Below are 21,510 nucleotides of genomic sequence, written 5' to 3' on the forward strand. Positions count from 1 at the left end.
TTACATTGCAAATGCTTGATATTTTGGCACATTGTAAAAAGATTCAACAGTGTGTCTCCAGGTTATATTTAAAAAAAACGCACTATTAAATGTTAATCACCTTTTTAATCAGTTGTCTTCCAAATATGGTGCACTCATTATTTTCCTATGAAATACACCAACGCTGTCCTTGTAGTCTTTGTACAAAAGACACATTTTCGACATACGTAGTTGGGGCTAACTTCATAATTTCCCCATCTGAGACAACTTTCCCTTTCTCGTGTTATCTCTCAAGGCAAAACAGAAATTTGCCTGCTGACGCACTCCATATAGGCCCTCATTACAGGCATGGTGGAGCAACATCAATGGTGGTAGGAGGGAAAAAACTGTTACGCTAGATCACAAGTGACCCATTGTTCCTGCAACCAAAGTAACTGAGTGCTGTAAATCAAAGCCTAGATTATTGGATGTGGGCAGGCACCTGTTAAATCTACAGACACTTCTTGGGGGTGTGGGGCGAGTGAGGGGATGCAGGGGCTGTGGGCTGAGGTATAGCACGTCCTTTCATGTTGGCAGCATGCAATGCTCCCGCTGATGCACTATAAAGTGCCCTGCAAAGGGTGCCCACCCCTGAGACTTAGCACTTACTCAGTGTACAAGGTATATATAAGCAGATTCGTCTCAGGAATTGGGAATGAGCATTCGAAAACATTTGACTGAATGGTTATTCCCCATGCTTGGGCCAAAAAACTGTGACAGACGTATTCTCCTGTCCCCTAAAACCTGATCTGGGACATTGCTTGTCACCCAAAAAGTAAATACAAAACCTCCTGCTCCTCACCTCTGCATGACTAGTTCAAACCCCCAGGCCCAACTACCGGGTGTCCCGCTCTTCCACTTCTGTCTCGTACCTCACACTTACTAGCCACGGTGAGCCCGCACACACACATGGCATCAATATGATGGGTTAGTGACTGTTTTCAAGTCATATTACCGGGAGCATCTCCTACCACATTGTGGCTCAAACTCTTTCCTCAGATTATATGCATTGCGCTGATATCAGGCCAGTGTGTGCTAATGCTTGACAACTTTGTATTGCAACATTGCAGTTCGCCAGGTCCATGTGACTTTAGCACAGACTCAATACAGAAGCAGTATTTTGCTTCTGCAGAATATTGCACATGGTGCTGTGGAACTGCACTGGGGTAATATTTCCGACAGTTTATGTCATCTGGCCCGTGTTTTCTGATCCCACACGCTGGAATGGGAGGCAGGTATAAAGATGTGGATACGTGCCTAGTCCACACTCTCTGTCTCTTGCAGAATTGTGAGATTAAAATAAACATTAGCAGCTGAATAAAATGGTTCGTTTATATCTATGACACTGTTTATAAATTGCTCCCTGTGCCACTGGAACCTCACTACACCTGACTGAAGAGCGCCAATCAGGAAATAAATGGTTACAACTGCTAGCACCAAATGTATGCTATTTCTTGAGCTCTATTTGCATATTGATATCAAAACAAAATGAAAATAACTTGCATTTTTCTCTCTTCCTAGAATTGTGCCAAGAGGCATCCTGTGGAGAGGTCTGCCTGCTTGCTTCTGCAGCTCTTGCCAATATTACATTCTTTGACACAATGGCTTGTGAAATGCTTCTTCAGTTGAATGCAATGAAAACGCTGTTATCAGCTTGTTCAGACAAACAAAGAGTGGACACCCCATATTCCAGAGATCAGGTAACATGTGCAAACACTTTGAAACTTGTATACCAGTATATGGATAGAAATATGTAACCCTGACAGTGTTAAAATATTTTTATTTATGAGTGTACCTACTTGTTATATCTGTACTATTTAGGACAAGCTATTAAGTGTGTTCTACCTGTGAATTACCTACTAACCACCCTACCCCTGTTGTTTGCTCGTAAACCAGCAACCCTCAGATTGGTACGCCGGGCTCTGTTTTCAACCTCATCTAGCTTTAGTTGGAGGTCTTCCAGCTCCACTTGCATTCTTGAGTAGACGCCTTCCTGTTGTTTACACAAGTATCCTCCAAGGTGGATGCCTTCCGCTCCTCCTGGGTCAATCAAGAGGCAAGTTTTTAGATATTGTCATTAATCTGCTCGAGCTGTTAATTAGTTTTCTGATAAGCACATTCTTGGAATAATTAAATTTCATGGAGTTCACCTAAAATCTGATTCAGCGTTATCTCAATAGCAGTAGGCTGTGAAGAGCTTGGTGTTAGGACTGCTTGGCTTCCCGGTTGGTTCAAACCCTGGTCATTGAGGATTCTTTTTCCGATACTGCGAGCAACTCTGCACCACCCTGAAGATCCGTCGTTACTATAATCTGGTCTGCTCCGCTCTCCTTTTGTCCTCCCTTCGAACTCCCCAGCGTGAACAACAGGTGATGCAGTTTTCCTTTGCCAGCTACTAGATCTTCTAGCAGGGTATTTGCCCGAGATGTAGGGAGATCAACTGTAGCTGGTAAGGGGAGGAGAAGGCTTCCGGACTTAGGGTCCGATTATGATGGCGGACCCCCGGAGTAGGAGGGACCGTCCGCTGGGGCAGCGGCTGTCCCTCCGTGCAAATTAGGATGTGACCGCCACCCTGGCGGTCACATCCTGTATTTTTAAAATTGTGGCGGGCAGCACCCGCCGCAATGTTAAAAATTTAAGCTGTGCATTTGCATGCACAAACCGGCAGGCACTGCGCGGTGCCTGCCGCTTTGTGCACGCAAATGCAGGGGGGTACCATAGGTACCCCCAATTTGCACCCCCACCCCCCTTCACTCCTGGGGGCCCGCAATGGGTCCCCAAACAAAAATATGTATGCCTTTGCACGGCGGAAATGCTGCCATGTAAAGGCATAGTACTCCAGACATCCTAATATGGCTGGCGGTGTCTGATAGACACAGCAAGCCATGTTAGTGCTTGTCCGCCGTGGTCGGAAGGCGACCGCGGCAGAAAAGCTGCGGACGGAATGCCAGACTCACCAGCCATCCTAATATGGTGGTGGGTCTTTCGAGGCTCTGCAGCGGTTTTCCCGCATCCGCCGGGCCGGTGGTGGCTTCCGCCGGCCCGGAGGATGTGGGAAAACCGCAATCATAATAGGCCCCTTAAAGAGGATTCCATTCTCACACTTATATCCTGTGGTCGCTCATGCCAGAACCTGTTGGAGGAGGACGCCTGTTGTGTTGCCGTGTGTGATCGTACTTTGCTGCTCTGTGCTTTCCCCTGCTGATTACATCCCCTCTCTCCTTTACAGTTTTTGCTAAAGGTGTGAGTTTTCATTGAGGGATCTCTTGAGGTTCGTTTCATTGGGGCTGCAGGCAATCTGCACAAAATTAGTCAAAGACCGCCAGAGTCACTACAAGGAAGCCTATGCTGCACAGACTGCTTCCACAACTCACCCGCCATTCCTCCACCTAGGAATGGGACCTACAGCCCCACCTCAGGCTGCTTCCACCACTCCTTCTTCGTTTTCCTTAATCTTCATGCCGAATTTACACCCGATAACTTCCTTCTCCTTTTAAATCCCAAGTGGGCTGTCCACTTTACACTACACACCGTGGGTTCCTCACAGCACCTGCTGGCCCCCTTGCGCTCTCTTCTGGAAGGGACACCCATGTCCCAGCCGTCTTTTAGACCACACATGGAAAATCCACTGACAATCCCATGTGTGGTGCAGTAATTATACTGTTTTGTATTTCTATTCTGTGAGGTTTTGCACATGAGAGAGCGCAATTTGAATAAAAAATATGTATGTACCATATTCACAAGCATATCGCGTAAACGTAGAATCTATAACCTGAAGTTAACACTTGTAGCGTAAAGTTAGCCGATGTAACCAATGTAATAGGAAATGTATTTGTATCTATTCTATAAAGTGTATTAGAATTAGAAAGGCCCGTATACATAGTGGGCTAATATAGAAATGTATAGTAATGCTTGAGAAATGCTTAAACGTGCTAAACTGAATATACGCGTGTGATGATTAACGGAGAAAACGGCGAAAATGTAAAGCGAAGAAATGTGCAGAGTATGTATAGCACTATGTATGCACGAGAATATAAATGTTGTGCTATATGTAAGATGCATTTGTGTATAATCATTGCTTTGCTAAATTCGATTATATATAAATGTGTGTTAAAGGTTATACTGTGTAGAAGAGTTTGTAGGAATGTTAGAAAGGTTTGGTCATGTGTGATTTTAACCTAACTGACCAAGAGTTCGCAGGAGTGTAGTCCGCTGTATGTAATTTAGTGGGCTCACAGGAATTGTGGATAGCCTTGATCTGAATGTGAGAGACAAGAGTCAAAGGTCTTGCTAGATTTAAGGTGACAATGCTGGACGAAGTTTATGGCCTAAGTGAGATAAGAGACGCTTGGAATTTGGGTCTTGTTTAGAAATGACCGTTCACAGGACCAAATGAGGTTAAGAATATAGTCGTAAAGAATAAAGGTCTGTTGAGGTGATAGACTTTGCTCTGAAAGTGTCAATTGGAATGTCAATGAAGTCACCAGCAAGAAGACGAAGATGGTGCCTACGAAGCAAGGTCAACTTAACGGACGACGCGAAGAGATGAAACTATGGAAAGAGCTAGAAATGACCTCATATGTATGTGTACGTGGTGGGCGTCAAGGGGCGTTCCACCCATACGGTGATTGTGTATTTAGGGACAGCACCCTGGGGAGGAGGAGTTAGGAGCGCAGATGGCATGAGCAGATGGCCAGAGAGAAAGATCAGAGCGCAAGAGAGCAGTAGGCCGAGGATCCTTAGAGAGCGGATGGGTAGGCAGAGAGGGTACTGCTTCTCGACATAAGTTACCATTAGAGGCTAAGAGAGTTTGAACTTCTTTGGAAGTCAAACTGCTGACACCTTTTTTAGGTAAGGAAATTGCGAAGTAGGGATGTCACCTAGTACAGAGTAGGGACAGAATTAACTTGTTTATTCTTTTTGTAGATGACGCAACGGAACCACTTTGTGTCTATGCTTTTTAATCTGCTGATATTGGAATTGACTTTAATTGTATTCTTTTGTAGACTGAGGTTCTTTAGGGAATTTATGTTCCTTCTAGTTCCTGTATACTTGTTGAATCTTATCCTGAGAGGATTGTATATGCACTTAATTCTGATTTTATATTAAACTTTTAAAACTTCATCAGTCGTAAGTGGTTCTTCAGAGTTGCGTCAGTTTATGGGGTTAATTTAACCTATGCGGGGTTTGTCTTTTACTCAATGACAGAAAATAATCGATCCAAATAGATGAATGAGATAAGTATCTAAGTGATCAAAAAGGGTATCAAAATCTCATTCCCCGCAGTTGGTAGCAGAGGATGGTTTTCTTCTTGAGGAAGACAACCTAGGTCAGGTCTAGATTACCCCAAGGTCCCTAGTCATCGACGACCAGAAGAAGAATCCCTGCCGAAGACAGTGCTGACGGTGCGTCAAGAGAAAAGCAGCAGAATCGGTCGAGAGTGAGTATAAGGGTCATGCGTTGCCAGATTGCGGTGTTTTATGTTGTACCTGTGTTGTAATGTCAAGCGGAGTTGAATGCCTGTAGTGTGATTGAGGGAAGGTTGTGAGCGCGCGCAACCGGATAAAATCTTAAGTTCAAGGAGAGCTTAAGTGGTTCGGGTGTATCGAACACCCAGAGTAATTGTCTACCATTGACAGGGGGTCATGAGGTACCATTGATCGCCTGCAGGACCGATGATAGGGGGAGTGACAGAGTGAGTGTATGAGTAACGGACGCTGGTCGGACGTTTACTGTGTGTAAGTAACCTATCAGTTAAGGCGAGCGTCTGACCGTGAGAGGGAAGACGTCTCGTCAGTTGAGGTGACAATTACAGTTAGACTGTGGCCGTACAGTCAGAGAAAAGTGATCGCTTGGACGGAAGTAGTCATTTTTCGGCGTATGAATGAAAACGCATGCAAGACCGTGAGACGAGTTGAGAAAGGAGGGGAACTGCTGCAGAGGGGACGAGTGACGTCAGCGTAGAGCCGCGCTGAGATTGGTCGGCCAGTGTAGAACCGCGCTGGGATAGGCCGATCAGCGAGAGCCGCGTAGGGATTGGTGGTTGTCATCAGGACGTAAACAAGGAAGAGAATTAAAAGGAAAATCGTAGATTCTTGAAAATGAAGTGTTTTAAACGTTTAAGGGCGATCTTTAGGAGAGATAGAGGAAACTTGTATGCAGGAGAAGAAGCTCCACCAGAAGGCACACCAGCTTACCATATGGCAGTGAATGTAGGCTTACACTCAATACTATGGATCTCTGAGTGGAATAAGCAAACAGAAGGAAATGAGGAACTGACGTTCCCGAGATACGGGACGTTTAAGCTAGAAGTATTGAACCAACTGAAAGTGGTAATGCTTGCAACGAGACCTCTACCGAGGCCAACACAGTTCGAAGCCCTTAGTGCATGGTTTAGAACGGCACACGAAAAGAGCTTGAATAGGCGCCAAGAAAGAGTGAGACGATCGGTAAAAGCAGTGCAGGATGCTAAATGGGACGATGAAGCTAAAAAGTGGAGGGTGCAAAAAATAGAAGCAGACAAACTGTTCACAATGCTAGAGACTACGGGAGAAAAGAAACCTCTAGAAGAAGATGAGGATAGCGAGCCAGATGAGGATCTGATAGATAGGCTACTATTAGATAGACCACCTCCGTACAACAGAGAAGCCGAAAGTCCCGAACTACAGCAAGGGGACGGAGCTAGATGGGGGGAATATAAACCGCTCCCAGTATCAGAGTGGGATTCCAAGAAAGGTGAGGAAGTACCTCAATCTAGTCCCGTACAGAGAGTAGTAGGAAGATTCGTGGTCCAGAAGGTGCCAGAAACGCAGCATGCAAGGTCGTATCAAATGCCAGATGCTCTACAAGTACCTGTTACCATAGGTCCTATAGTGTCAATCTACAACCCAGAGGGAGTCCAGCAGGAGGAACAGGCATGATGGGACAGAGAAAGGGCAGAGATGGAGAGTAGGAATAATACGATCAATTCCCAAAGGCAGTCGCTAGGACCAAAGAGTCGGAGTACCCCATTGGATTCCGCAACAGGTCCCTGGACAGAACAGAGGGAGAGAGGACAGATGGATCTGAGGGGACCGAAACCAAAAACCTTTAGGGAATTAAGTGAGTATTTGAGAGAATGGGATGCTGCCGAAGAGACTCAGAATAAAAAGTTAGAAACAGAAGCAGAATGGAGAGATCAGGATAACAGGATCCTCTCTCACTGCAGAGCTGGCGAAAGCAGCCCAGAGTGGGAGAGAGGGAGTCAAGGAAGCAAGGGAGATACTTGCCATACCACTAGTGGCAGTAGACAAATGTGCGACGACAGGAGTGCAGGGTGTGGGGGAGTGCCTCGCCTCATTCTCAGTGAAGGAGAACGTAAGACACAGGAGTACCGAGATAGCTTCAGGTGCACTCACCATGCCCCGGGAGAAAACGCGCGACGTTGGAGTCACGAGAATATAGAGAGTCGCGAAAGGTCTCGCCATACATCCAGTGATCACGGACGGGATCGCGGGAACATGGAGGACCGTGAAGGACCTTTCCATTTATTAAGTGACACCAGACAGCAAGGAAGTTGCAGTGATGTAGAACAGAACGGAAGATCCTATCTCACATCCAGAGAGACCGAGCCGAAAAGACAGAATGTAGTAATGGGGAATAGATCAATGTTCCACCATACCCCAAGGGAGGATGGAAAAGCTTGGGATCTAGAGAGGTGGGAACAAAGAGAAACAAGAAGGACGCCTAATAACTCACCTGCACCGAGACGTAGGGCTCGTAGTGGGGGTGAGAGGGATGTAAGCGAACAGCCTAGGAGTGAGGTACTGAAAGCTGAGATAAAGGCAAAACGGCTCGATGTAATGAGTTTAAAATCAGACTTGGATGAAATAATAGACGGTACATTGCCAATGGAAAGGATAGAGCTGTATGATCATGATGAAATACTGTTTATATCTAAGGACGTTACTCGAAAAGCGAGGTCAGTTCATGAAAAATTGTCTGAGTTGGCAGACAGGTATATGATAGACATGTCACGAACTAAAGCGTTACAGGGCAACCATAGGCTAAATTGCACGGATCAAGATCTAGATGATCGTAGGACGATTGGGCTGAAAGTACACATAAAGGAACTGATACTGAGTATCAGAGTATGGAGGGATTTGGATAAATGGGAGGAAAGATGGTCTAAGAGGGGATCCGTCAGAAGGAGTACACTTGCGAGGTCCCAAGATGGAGAGCTAATGCGAATGGAAGCTTTCCCTTTGCGAGAAATCGCGAACGGAAGCTACGTGCATGTACCCTGGAGTAGGGGGGATTTAGCGGCGTTTACCAATTCCTTTCCAAAACTCAGAGAGAACGCCGTTGAGTGGTATAAGCAGGTAGAGAGGTTTGTGAAGATCTCTAAGGTACTGTGGATCGATTTGAACACTCTGTTTGATATCGTAGTACCCGGAGATTTGTGGACGGCATGCAAACTTAGTATTGAATGGCCCGCTTGTGAACCCCCGAGGGATGTTCAGACAAACGGTCCATCAGAGAGAGTAATGGAAAAGTACGAAAGAGTAATTGCATGGTTAAAAGAGAAAGTGCCGGTGCAAGACATAGACTGGGTTAAGATAGATCGAACAACGCAGGAGCCTAAAGAGACCGTTCACGAGTTCTATGAGAGATTGCTGAAAGCATTCAAACAGTACAGTGGGTTGGATGTAATGGACCCCAAAGACATAGGACAGTTTGTGTCGAAGTTTGTCCTAGGATTGAGGCCAGACATAAGCCTGATGATTCAACAGCATTTGATCTGTTGGCAGAACAAACCTTTAGATGAGATTCTGAGGTATGCAAGGTACTGTAGCGATGAAATAGATTCGAAAGCAAAGAAACTTAAGGAAAAGCGGATGTTGGTGCAAATGCAATCAGCTGGAAAGGGTGGACAGCGGCAACAGGGAACAGGAACCCCAGGAAAGAAACAGAATAATCAAAGCAGAGATGAGGAAGAAAGACCGAGACCGAGGGTAGACATCGCAACACTGAAAAAGACAACGAGGTGCCATCAGTGTAACGAGGTGGGACACTGGAGACGCGAGTGTCCCTATAATGTCGAGACGGGGGAATTAGAACAGGAGGAGGATGAGGTTCAAACCAGCATGGTTAAGGGAGCAGCAGTCCCGAAGGGAAAGTTTATCAAAGGGGGGACTCAGACTCCTCGAGCCCCGTTCCCTCAACCGCCTCGCATTACAAATGGAGGAAAAACCTATAGACAACTGCCACTGTTCGTAGGAGGAGAAGAATGCTACTACGTTGATCCTCTTACAGGGCAACGAGTGAATAGGGAAGAAGACTGTACTCTAGGAGCAGCCCTGGAGGTAGACCAGAGAGGACCATACGTAGAAGCTGAGGTGGCTGGATGTCCAACGACCTTTTTGGTAGACACGGGGGCCACTCGATCCACTTTGAGATCGGCGGTAGTCCCAGGTTTGCCAATGTCGGGAGAGACGATTCAGGTGGTAGGAGTCGCAAACAGGAGGATGACGAATCCTCTGACAGAACCAGTGTCAGTGAAGATAGGGAATTACAGTGATGAACATCAGTTTGTGATTTGTGATTCTAGCCCTGTGTGTCTGCTAGGAAGAGATCTGTTGTGTAAACTAAATTGCACAATATATTGCACACCTGAAGGAGTAGAAGTGCAGACTAACGATGATGATGCCGATTTTAAGGTTGTAAACTCGCAGGAATGTGTGGAACTATATCCTACCCTAACGGTGGAGGAGCTTCCACAGGACCTGAAGGAGACAGTGTCGGCTGAAGTGTGGGATTTTACTGGAGAGGAAATAGGACTGAGTAAAGGGGTAGAACCGGTAAAGATCATGGTAAAACCCAATGCCGAGTATCCAAGAACACCACAATACAAGTTGACACCGGAGACGATTGCAGGAATAAAGCCTGTGATCGAATCCATGATTAAACAGGGAATACTGAAGGAGATCGTGGGAAGTCCATGTAACTCCCCGATTATGGGTTTGCAGAAGCCTAGTGGGAAATACAGAATAGTGCAGGATCTTCGAAAGATTAATAATATCGTTGTTTCATGTTGTCCAGTGGTACCAAATCCATCAGTGATATTGTTTCAGATACCGTTCCAAGCTGAATGGTTCACAGTGATAGACTTGTGCCAGGCTTTCTTTTCGATTCCTTTAGATGAGGAGAGCCAGTATCTTTTCGCTTTTAAGCTGGAAAATCGCGTTTTAACATGGTGTCGTATTCCCCAGGGGTATACAGAAAGCCCATCGATTTTTAACCAGCTGCTGAAGAAAAATCTTGAAAGTCTAGTACTGCCCAAGAACTCGGTTCTAGTCCAGTACATAGACGACCTCCTAGTGGCGTCAGAAACTGAGGAAGCTTGCAAGGTAGACACCATCACCTTGTTAAATCACTTGGCCGAGAACGGACACAAGGTGTCTCCAAGTAAATTGCAGTATTGTCTGACTGAAGTGCAATACTTGGGCCACAGGATTGAAAAGGAAAACGGAAGGTGTCTCCAGACAGAATAGAGGCGATCATGAAAATGAACGCGCCTAAAACACAAAGAGAAGTCAGGATGTTTCTAGGCATGGTCGGTTATTGTCGGCAGTGGATAGCCAACTTTTCACTGAAGGCAAAACCTTTACTACAACTGACGCACAAAGGAGTGAGTGATCCGGTACCATGGGACAAGGATTGTTTGATGGCATTTTTGCAGCTGAGGGAGGACTTGTGTCGTGCCCCGGCTTTGGGAATGCCTGATTACGAAAAACCATTCTTGCTTTACTGCTGCGAAAGAGAAGGTTGCGCTTTAGCAGTTTTGGCCCAAATACACTGCAATGCGCGTAGGCCAGTTGCTTACTTTTCGGCTACATTAGACCCAGTAGCCGCAGCGTTGCCCGGATGTCTCAAATCCGTAGCTGCAACGGGTGTCAGCATTGAAAGATGTGAAAGTGTGGTTATGGGACATCAGTTAGTGGTGTACGTACCGCATTCTGTAGAATTGTTAATGACCAGGACTAAGACTCAGCATCTGACGAATAGCAGGCTCACACGCTACGAGCAAGTCATATTGGCTGCCGAGAATGTGACCCTAAAAAGATGTTCCGTCTTGAATCCTGCTACGTTGATGCCACTTCCAAATGATATTGATGATGAAATTTGTACAGATCATGACTGCCTTGATGTGACTGAACTATGCACCAAACCGAGACCAGATATCGTAGATGAGCCATTGACTGACCCCGATGAAATATTCTTTGTTGATGGTTCATGCGTAAGAGACGATATTGGTCAGCTGAGAGCAGCTTATGCAGTTTGTACAATTACCAGAGTTGTGGAAGCCGCCTGCCTGGAAGGAGTACATTCCGCTCAGGTAGCTGAAATTATTGCTTTGACCCGTGCCTGTTTAGCAGGTAACAAAATTCGAGTCACCATATACACCGATAGCCAGTATGGTTTCGGGGTAGTTCACGACTATGGGCAGTTATGGTCTCAAAGAGGTTACATGACCTCCTCGGGTTCTCCCATTAGGAATGGAGAATTCGTGAGATTATTGTTAGAAGCATTGCAAGGTCCGACAGCCATAGCGGTCGTCAAATGCGCCGCGCACACGAAGAATTTAGACTTTGTGTCGCAAGGCAACCGTTATGCCGATGAGGTAGCACGTTACTGTGCAGAACAAGGTTATTCTCACACCAATGTAGAAGTGGGGGGAATACAGGAAAGAACTGAATTGACAATGTTGTTAGACACTGTAGATACGTGGGACGAGTTAAAATGTGTTCAGGAAAATGCTCCAGATGATGAGAAAAAGGGCTGGGAGACAGCTGGATGTACTAAAAGTGAAATGAATTTTTGGATTTCTGCAGATGGGAGAGCAGTTTTACCAAACAAACTTGTTAGTCCAATGGCAAGGAAATTGCATGGATCAGCACACATAGGTAGAGATGCTATGGTGAGAGTATTCAGACAAACGTGGTTTAATCCGAAGTTTAGAGTAGCGGCAGAAGCAGTATGTCAGCGTTGTGCGATCTGTCAGCAACTAAACGTAGGAAAGAGAACACCAGTCACATTGAGTCATATAGGGAGGTCTGGGGGGCCTTTCAATAGAATGCAGCTGGATTTCATCGAAATGCCCAAGTGCAATCGACTCAGATATGTGTTAGTGATTGTCTGTATATTTTCTAGATGGGTTGAAGCTTACCCGACACGTAGGTGCGATACACTTACAGTAGCAAAATTGTTGCTTAGAGAGTTGATACCGAGGTTCGGGGTGCCATCCTCTTTGGAATCGGACAGAGGAACTCATTTCAACAGCGAAATAGTGAAGATGCTATGTTCAGCTTTGAGTATCGATCAGAAGCTCCATTGCAGTTATCGACCAGAAGCTTCAGGGATCGTAGAGCAAATTAACAGTACGATAAAATCCAGACTTGCCAAAGTTTGTTCATCGACATCTCTGAGTTGGCCTGATGCACTTCCATTGGTTCTTATGAGCATACGTAGCACACCAGATAGAAGAACAGGTCTCTCTCCACACGAGGTGCTAATGGGAAGAGCTATGAGACTGCCATCGGTTCCGACTGCAGCGTTGTTGAACATCACAGACGATTTGATCTTGGACTACTGCAAGGGACTATCTGATGCCATTCATTCTGTGTCCCTCCAGGTCCAGGCTGCAGAGGTTCCATCAGCACAAGACTTGTGCCATGACCTGTGTCCGGGGGACTGGGTCCTGGTGAAGAAGCACGTCAGGAAGAACTGTCTAGACGTGCGCTGGCGAGGACCGTTCCAAGTCATACTAGTTACGAACACTGCAGTAAAGTGTGGAGGCTTGCCCAACTGGATACACGCCTCACACACCCGAAGAGTGCCAACACCTCTGGAAGAAACAGCTCCTCTCTCGGATGAGAATCCAGCGGAAAGCGGAGAAGCCACAGAGGGGGAAAGCCAAGCTGTAGAGGTGATCGAAGAGGCTGAGCCTGTGTCGGAGCAGGCCGACGACGGTCAGGATACCAGTGGGACCGAAGTCGTTTCAGAAGAAGAGAGTACCTGGGAGTTCGAATCAGATACCGAACAAGCTGTGAGTGATCAAGAGACAAGTCCAAGAACAAGGAGCAGGAGGACAAGGAGTGACGAAGCTAGTTGGCCGGAGAGAAGGAGAAGGCCAAGCTTAAAAGCAAATCAAGAGAGAACCCTTGTCCCGATCTCTGAAGAGTCGGATCAAGAAGAAGAAACTACAGATTCAGAATCTGAGAGTCCAAGAAGATCAAGAAGGGTACGTGTGCCCTGCAGAAGGTACGCCACCCCAGAGTGGACTTATCTAGCAGATGTCTTGGGGACAGAAATCTGGGAGAGTGAAAGAAGTGAAAGTGATCAATCTCGATCCATTTGTGGCAGTGGAGATATGGATGTTGACGCCTGGACTCGAGACTGAGGGGTTACTGACTTTCACACTTCCCATACCCCCTTACCTGAGTTGGATCAAAGATCTAGTACTAAATCGATTAGAGTTTCCAACTTTTGGTCACCAAATACCAGAACAAGAAGAAAAAGTCATTCGTTTGGAATTATTGGAACATGTTATTAGAGCTGCAGGTACGAGAATCATTGTAGATGCATAAAGACTTTTGTGTTTAAGCTATAAAGAAGAAGATAACCTAGCGCCGAGTGGAAAGAAGAATAAAATTAGGGATTACATTTAGAGGACGGAGAAGGGTTAAGGTTGTCTATTTCTGAAGATAAAAAGACATTGTTGTGAAAAGAGACTTTTTGTTGCTAAAGAGCACTTTACAGACTGAGAAAGCAAATAAAGCAAAACAAAGACTTGAAAAGAAAACTTTTCTTCGTAAAGGAAAGAGCTACGCTGTTTTGATAACATGGAGAATGGCAACCCAACCCGAAAAGCCAAATGCATAATAGGTACACTAATAGCGGTAGTAATTTTTCTTATTATTACAGTAGTTACCACATCGTACATGGTAGGACATGCAAGTGAAAAAGAGACAACAGATGTAAAGCCTGTAACGACTTTGAAACCTGCTCTTGTTGGGAAGAAGGAGGAGAGCAATGTCATCCGTGAAAAGACGTTACTGGCAAATGAAGCTCGCAGGTTACACGTAGACGAGTCACAGGGAAATTTTAGATCAAATGCATATGCCAAGCTATTGTATGAGTATATCGATGCCATGGAGGCCAAAGAATGTTATGTATGTATGCAATTGCCGGCTTCCGTAGATGAAGGCATCAGATATCATCATCTCCCACTGACTTATGGGATAACATGTAGTTTATTGCTCAGTATATTTTATGGTAGAGAAGGGTTCGAGTACTACTTTTCAAATTATGATTCGGTACTGCCTGAAGTCCCGAATTATAAACAAATGAATAAGTGGGACTATTATAAAAAGGAAGATAGATTGACAAAGTTCTTTCTTCCTTGGGATACATTAGATACTTCATATGCACGCAGAAATTATCTGACTTGCAAAGTGTCAGAAGTTGAGAAAAAGTTCATAGGACAGGTAGACGACAGATACAGAAGGCAGAAGATTCTAAAAATGTCAGGACAATGGAAAACAGATTGGACCGAAGAAGAAAAAGCACACAAGAAGAAGGGTAGCAATGGTCCAATAGCTTTGGATAGAACGCAGAAAGGAAAGTTATGTTTAACTCGAAGCAAGACGTATTATGAGAGTGTATTTGTAGGTGAAGTAAATTGCGAACATGCTTTTAGGTTAGAATACTATACGAAAGATTTTATGAAAGGGATGCAAGCGATTCCTAATGTATATTTTGTATGTGGAAGAAATGCCTATGTAAAACTGCCTGACAATTGGTATGGTTCGTGTTACTTGGCAATTGTCTTCCCCAAAATATATCATGCAAAGGATTTAGCGATCATAGAAGGAAAGGCTTCGACAAGAACGAAAAGGGAAATAGGAGATGCTGAAGTAGTTGGAGACATTTTTGGAGCGATGTTTCCTATGTTAGGTTTAATACTTAACGATGTTAAGATCAGGAGACTAGCTACAGTTGTAGATAGATTATCTGCAAGTACTGCAAGGTCATTGATGCTAGTAGAAGGAGAGATGCAGTCGATTAGAGCAATGGTTCTTCAGAACCGTCTTGCTTTAGATGTACTGCTAGCAAAAGAGGGCGGAGTCTGCAAGGCTTTGAAGGTCCAAGAATGTTGTACTTACATTCCAGATAATTCAAAACCACTTGAGAAAGTCATACGGAACATTACAGAGATACACCAAGAAATCGAAGATTTGACAAAAGTAAATGTTTGGGAGAAAGTAGGTCATGGAGTAGGAATGGTTGGAAGTTGGTTTGCCAACCTTGGTAAAAGCATTGTGTGGTATATATTAAAACCTGTATTGATAGTATTGATTTGCATAATCACATTGTTAGGGTTAGTGAAATTGTACAAATGGTATAGGTCGAACCGGTTACAAAGGTCCATGAGAGAGCAAGAAAGGAGATTAGCTGCCTTACAAGACCAACAGTACAAAAGTTTGAGAGCTCTCGAAACGATAAAAAGAGGGAATCTTGTAACTAGTTCTGTGTAAAGTGTTATTCAAATTGCATTTAGTGATGACTCCTAGAGGTCATCAAAGGGGGGAACTGAGAGAGCGCAATTTGAATAAAAAGTATGTATGTACCATATTCACAAGCATATCGCGTAAACGTAGAATCTATAACGTGAAGTTAACACTTGTAGCGTAAAGTTAGCCGATGTAACCAATGTAATAGGAAATGTATTTGTATTTATTCTATAAAGTGTATTAGAATTAGAAAGGCCCGTATACATAGTGGGCTAATATAGAAATGTATAGTAATGCTTGAGAAATGCTTAAACGTGCTAAACTGAATATACGCGTGTGATTATTAACGGAGAAAACGGCGAAAATGTAAAGCGAAGAAATGTGCAGAGTATGTATAGCACTATGTATGCAAGAGAATATAAATGTTGTGCTATATGTAAGATGCATTTGCGTATAATCATTGCTTTGCTAAATTCGATTATATATAAATGTGTGTTAAAGGTTATACTGTGTAGAAGAGTTTGTAGGAATGTTAGAAAGGTTTGGTCATGTGTGATTTTAACCTAACTGACCAAGAGTTCGCAGGAGTGTAGTCCGCTGTATGTAATTTAGTGGGCTCACAGGAATTGTGGATAGCCTTGATCTGAATGTGCGAGACAAGAGTCAAAGGTCTTGCTAGATTTAAGGTGACAATGCTGGACGAAGTTTATGGCCTAAGTGAGATAAGAGACGCTTGGAATTTGGGTCTTGTTTAGAAATGACCGTTCACAGGACCAAATGAGGTTAAGAATATAGTCATAAAGAATAAAGGTCTGTTGAGGTGATAGACTTTGCTCTGAAAGTGTCAATTGGAATGTCAATGAAGTCACCAGCAAGAAGACGAAGATGGTGCCTACGAAGCAAGGTCAACTTAACGGACGACGCGAAGAGATGAAACTATGGAAAGAGCTAGAAATGACCTCATATGTATGTGTACGTGGTGGGCGTCAAGTGGCGTTCCACCCATACGGTGATTGTGTATTTAGGGACAGCACCCTGGGGAGGAGGAGTTAGGAGCGCAGATGGCATGAGCAGATGGCCAGAGAGAAAGATCAGAGCGCAAGAGAGCAGTAGGCCGAGGATCCTTAGAGAGCGGATGGGTAGGCAGAGAGGGTACTGCTTCTCGACATAAGTTACCATTAGAGGCTAAGAGCCTTTGGAAGTCAAACTGCTGACACCTTTTTTAGGTAAGGAAATTGCGAAGTAGGGATGTCACCTAGTACAGAGTAGGGACAGAATTAACTTGTTTATTCTTTTTGTAGATGACGCAACGGAACCACTTTGTGTCTATGCTTTTTAATCTGCTGATATTGGAATTGACTTTAATTGTATTCTTTTGTAGACTGAGGTTCTTTAGGGAATTTATGTTCCTTCTAGTTCCTGTATACTTGTTGAATCTTATCCTGAGAGGATTGTATATGCACTTAATTCTGATTTTATATTAAACTTTTAAAACTTCATCAGTCGTAAGTGGTTCTTCAGAGTTGCGTCAGTTTATGGGGTTAATTTAACCTATGCGGGGTTTGTCTTTTACTCAATGACAGAAAATAATCGATCCAAATAGATGAATGAGATAAGTATCTAAGTGATCAAAAAGGGTATCAAAATCTCATTCCCCGCACACACCATGTGAAAATATGAGGCATAATATATGGAAACACTCTCTCTGCATAGGTGTGTGTACATATTTACCTGGAGCAATGAGCCACTTTTTGTTACCGGAAACAGGACATAGTTTTACCAGTTTTTGCCACTTCATTCTCGCTTTATCAATGGCGTAATGTGCTCCATTTATTGAGTGTTCCATGGATCTCTTCAATGGCATTTCTGTTTTCTGCATAACGTATTGCTTAGTTTGCATTGTTCTGATAATACTGTGTCAGTGCAAATGTGTACCTTGTTTCTTATGCTCTTGATCATGTTGAATAGCAATAATTCCAGGTTTAAGAAGTCATTATACGAAGGTTTGTAAGAAGCGGTAAGGAAGATGGTGTGTGGACTGTGTACATTTAGTCACGGTCCTTCTGGGCCTTTGTCTTTGTCTCTTGTAATATATCCACTGGTGTTTCCTTTGTACATGCAATGTATTACCACAACGTCTGGCATTCAACACCTGTCACTTGTTAGCCTATTTCTTATGCTAAGGAATCATCTAAAGTTTTTTGGACCAGTGTTCTTGTTGGAGGAGAGTTAGCAGAAGAAGTAGTGATGCTAGGTTGGACTACAGCAGCCTTAGAAGATATGAACTGGCTTAAGTTATTAATAGTTCCTTTTATATTCCCATATAAGGCTCAAAGTCTAATTTTCAAATTAGCTTCAATCGAGGAATGTGCATTATCGCTTGACTCTGTTTCCCTTGTTACAGGCAACTCTTATAATTCAAACCACCAAATCAGTAGTTGCTTTCCATGCAGTCAATTTTCCTAGGTTAGGAATGTTACAATTCTGTTTTGGGGTAAGGTCCCTTGAGCTGACTTTTCCAATAAAGCAGTAAAAGCAGATTTTGTCTTTATACTATCTGTCTTGCATTCTTTGTGGGGAAGTTTTGCAACATTCTCTCATCCTCTAGCCATGTGTGAATAAGTTGACCATCCACAGTATTCTGTTCTGCACTGATCACTCTTATTTCAATGTGTTCTTATTGTTTTTATGACACAGTTTGGCTAATACCCACCGATAGTTTTACCACTGTTGTTCGCACCAATGCCCAGGGACACTAAAATATTGATTATCAAAGTTCCATGCTCTTCTCATTTTGACCATCATGGATTCTGTTTTAAAAAACAACTGTATCTGCAACAGTAGGGCAAAGAAAAGGATGAGCAGGCCTAACGGTGTTGCCGAGCAAGAGATACTCTAGTCTTCACCTTTGCCCATTGCTGCTCACCCTGACTGTAATCCTCCATACAGCCTCAGCACCCCCTGATTTCCACCATACATGTTAAACCCCATTTTTTTGTAAGTAAATTGATAACGAGTACTTTTCTCCTCTGAGCTGCTTCCACATCTGCACATTTCCCAATTTGGTTTCAGAATATTCACTTCTGCTTTTTGGTAACACTGGCCCTAAAGGAGCAGCATATTCTCATGTCTCTCTCTCTCAAAATTGGGGTATCAAGTTTTATATTATTTGAATTATCCATTTTTCACAGTATAGGTTGGTTCTCTGCTCTTAAAATTTCTGTTCCTGTCGAAAGCATGAGTCAGTGTTCGTCAGGTACCTAGGGCCAGACGTAGGTAGCCCTTTACCGATAGGGAATCGGCCGAAAATACCGATTTTCGGCCGTTTCCGATCGGTAAAGGGCTTGGGAGATGTAGGTGCACATATTCGGTAATTTTATCGAATCGTTATTATTACCGAATCGGTAATAAGTACCGATTCGGTAAAATTACCGATTCGGTAAAATTACCGAAAATGCTACGTGGGTAGCCAATTTTCCATTTGCACATGGCTTACAGAATCGGTATTTTACCATGGAATACAAATCCATGGTAAAATACCGATTCCTGTGTACATGCACATCTGTGCATGTACACATGTGCCATGTGACAGACAGACGTGCCCTTTGGGCATGTCTGTGTGCCACATTGCACACATGCCCATTTTGGGGGTGCTAGAGGGTGTCAAAGTGACACCCCCTGCACCCTTGTGAATTCATTAATTACTGATTCGGTAAATACCGAATCGGTAATGCCTAATCATTCCTATGGGCTTCAAAGCCCATAGGAATGAATGGGCATTACCGATTCTGTATTTACCGAATCGGTAATTAATGAATTGTTAAGGATTCGGTAACGAATCCAGAAGTTGGGACCTACATCCCATTTACCGATTTTGAAATACCGAATCGGTAAAATTCGGTATTTCAAAATCGGTAAATTTGATTTACCTACATCGGGCCCTAAGTGTGTAATCTCTAAATTTCTAGAACACTGATGAAATCCTGTATTGTTTCTGACAACCATTTTATATGTTGCACTATTTACCTTTCATACTTCAGCTATTTTGGAAATGATTAAATAAATGTAGCCAAATATCATAGAAAACCACATGGGATCCAAAACATTTTTTCATACAGGGCAGAGGTATATCGATCTTCGCTATTAGTGTCTAATGCTAGAATATGCCGATCTCCATACAATCTTCCTCTCTGCTTGCTCCTCACTGTTGATGGTTTGTGGTACCTTGTTGTTCCCCTGACAATTACTATGGCCCACAATACTGCAGGAAAAGGTGCATCTGGAGTACTTAAATACTAAATTAGCTTTGATTCTGCCATCTTTCAACGGCTTGATGAGGCTTTTCTCACGTGTTCTTAATTGTTTCATTTCCGTGTCTTCACTTGTTAATGGCATAGTAATTTCTGGAACTCTGCTGCTAGAGCTACATGGTGCCCTAGGTTTCTTGGTAATACCACCTTTCCTGGTGCTTCTTATCAGGGCAATCTAGTTACAACTTCGTAATGCAGAGGATGATACACTTAATCATATATAAACAGAAACTTATTCCACGTGCTATGAGCAAGTCTTGTTTACATTGAAGGTGAAATATTCCAATTTTGAAAAGCATGTATATCGATGTCACCTAAGCTTTAAACTAGCCAAAGGTTTCAAAACAGCCTAATCCCCTTGCAGCTCAACCATCATTGAACACGATTGCAAGAGGAGACTTAACAATATCTGCTCGTAATATCTACTGTGCAATAGGACAATTAATCAATACGCGACATTGTCACATTATCAGAAAACCATCTCTAACTGTTCATATCTGGTGATAATTTCAGTTTGCACTAAAACAGGAGGGAACCCCTGCCATGCATAGTCTATCCCTCCAAACTGGCCAAAAGGGATCACCCGATATAGTATTAAAAGGGCACTCATCCACTGGGATTCCAAGTGGCATGCTTCATCATAAAGTCCTAGTCAAGATATCAAGTGCACCTGGACAGGCTCAACCTTGGTAGGCAAGGGAGCTCTTTGGTGATTGGATGGGTTTCTAGATTTTAAAAGGGTCAATTTTATTTTCAAAGGGCATCCTGACGGAGTTAAATATGGGGGCGGGGGGATGAACTAAGGGAATTAATATCCTCTGTATCCCTGGGTCAACCTGTTTTAGCCATCACACCAACGCTTCACAGGTCTAGTTAGCTTTCGTCAGGACATCACAAGGATCCCATTAGTATCCTATTTGTGTGCATTCAATTGTGAAACTTACATTCACCATTCTCAAACTTGCCATACATACTGACCTATTTGGTCTCTATATTCACATTTCTTTAGTAGCATCCTATTTGGAGCTCCACGAGGGTCAAGAGGCAGGTGGACCTTGTAGTCGAACTTTCATCAAAGGTCTCTTCCTGCCTGTAAACCTATTTGGTGTCTGCTGCCCCCTCTCACTCCCTCCTTCTTGGACTACAGGATAATTTCTGTTTGGATATTTACCTGGCACTATCTGCAAATATAGGATACTGTAAAAGTGGTGACGGTGTTAAGAGTTATCAGTCAATGATATAGAGTATAAGGTATAGGGGTTAAGGGTATGTACTTAGGGTATAGGGATAAAGGTGTAGGGCTAATGGTTCCAGGTATAGGGGTGGGAATTGTTTGTATATTGTTAGGAGTTAAGGGTATAAGGATTATGGGAATAAAGGTTTAGGGAGGGTATGGAGTTAAATATACAGGTTTGGGTGTAGGGCCTGGGGTAATTGGAACAGGATTAAGAGTTTGAAAAATAGGGTCAAGAGATGAGTTTACAGCATTAAAGGTATAAGTTTAAGAGTTTAGGTTATGGACTTAGGAGGTGTAGGGTTAGGGGTTTGGGATGAAGGTTACTGGTGTTATAGATGAGGTTAAGGGTTACAAGGGATGAGCATGGGGTTGAAAAGATTGGTTAAAGGGT

The 21,510-nt window shown here is 43.7% G+C and overlaps 1 protein-coding gene across 1 annotated transcript in view; it reads left to right on the top strand.

Moving 5' to 3' along the window:
• INSC (INSC spindle orientation adaptor protein) overlaps positions 1-21,510 on the top strand; it is a 1,175,511-nt gene that overhangs the window by 1,009,313 nt on the left and 144,688 nt on the right. The window contains exon 8 of the mRNA XM_086958676.1: positions 1,540-1,718. Within this exon, the coding sequence (XP_086814802.1) occupies positions 1,540-1,718 (179 nt within the window). The remainder of the gene's footprint in view (positions 1-1,539; positions 1,719-21,510) is intronic.

The sequence above is a fragment of the Lissotriton vulgaris genome, chromosome 2_1 (assembly GCF_964263255.1).
Source record: "Lissotriton vulgaris chromosome 2_1, aLisVul1.2, whole genome shotgun sequence".
NCBI classification, from domain to species: Eukaryota; Metazoa; Chordata; class Amphibia; order Caudata; family Salamandridae; genus Lissotriton; species Lissotriton vulgaris.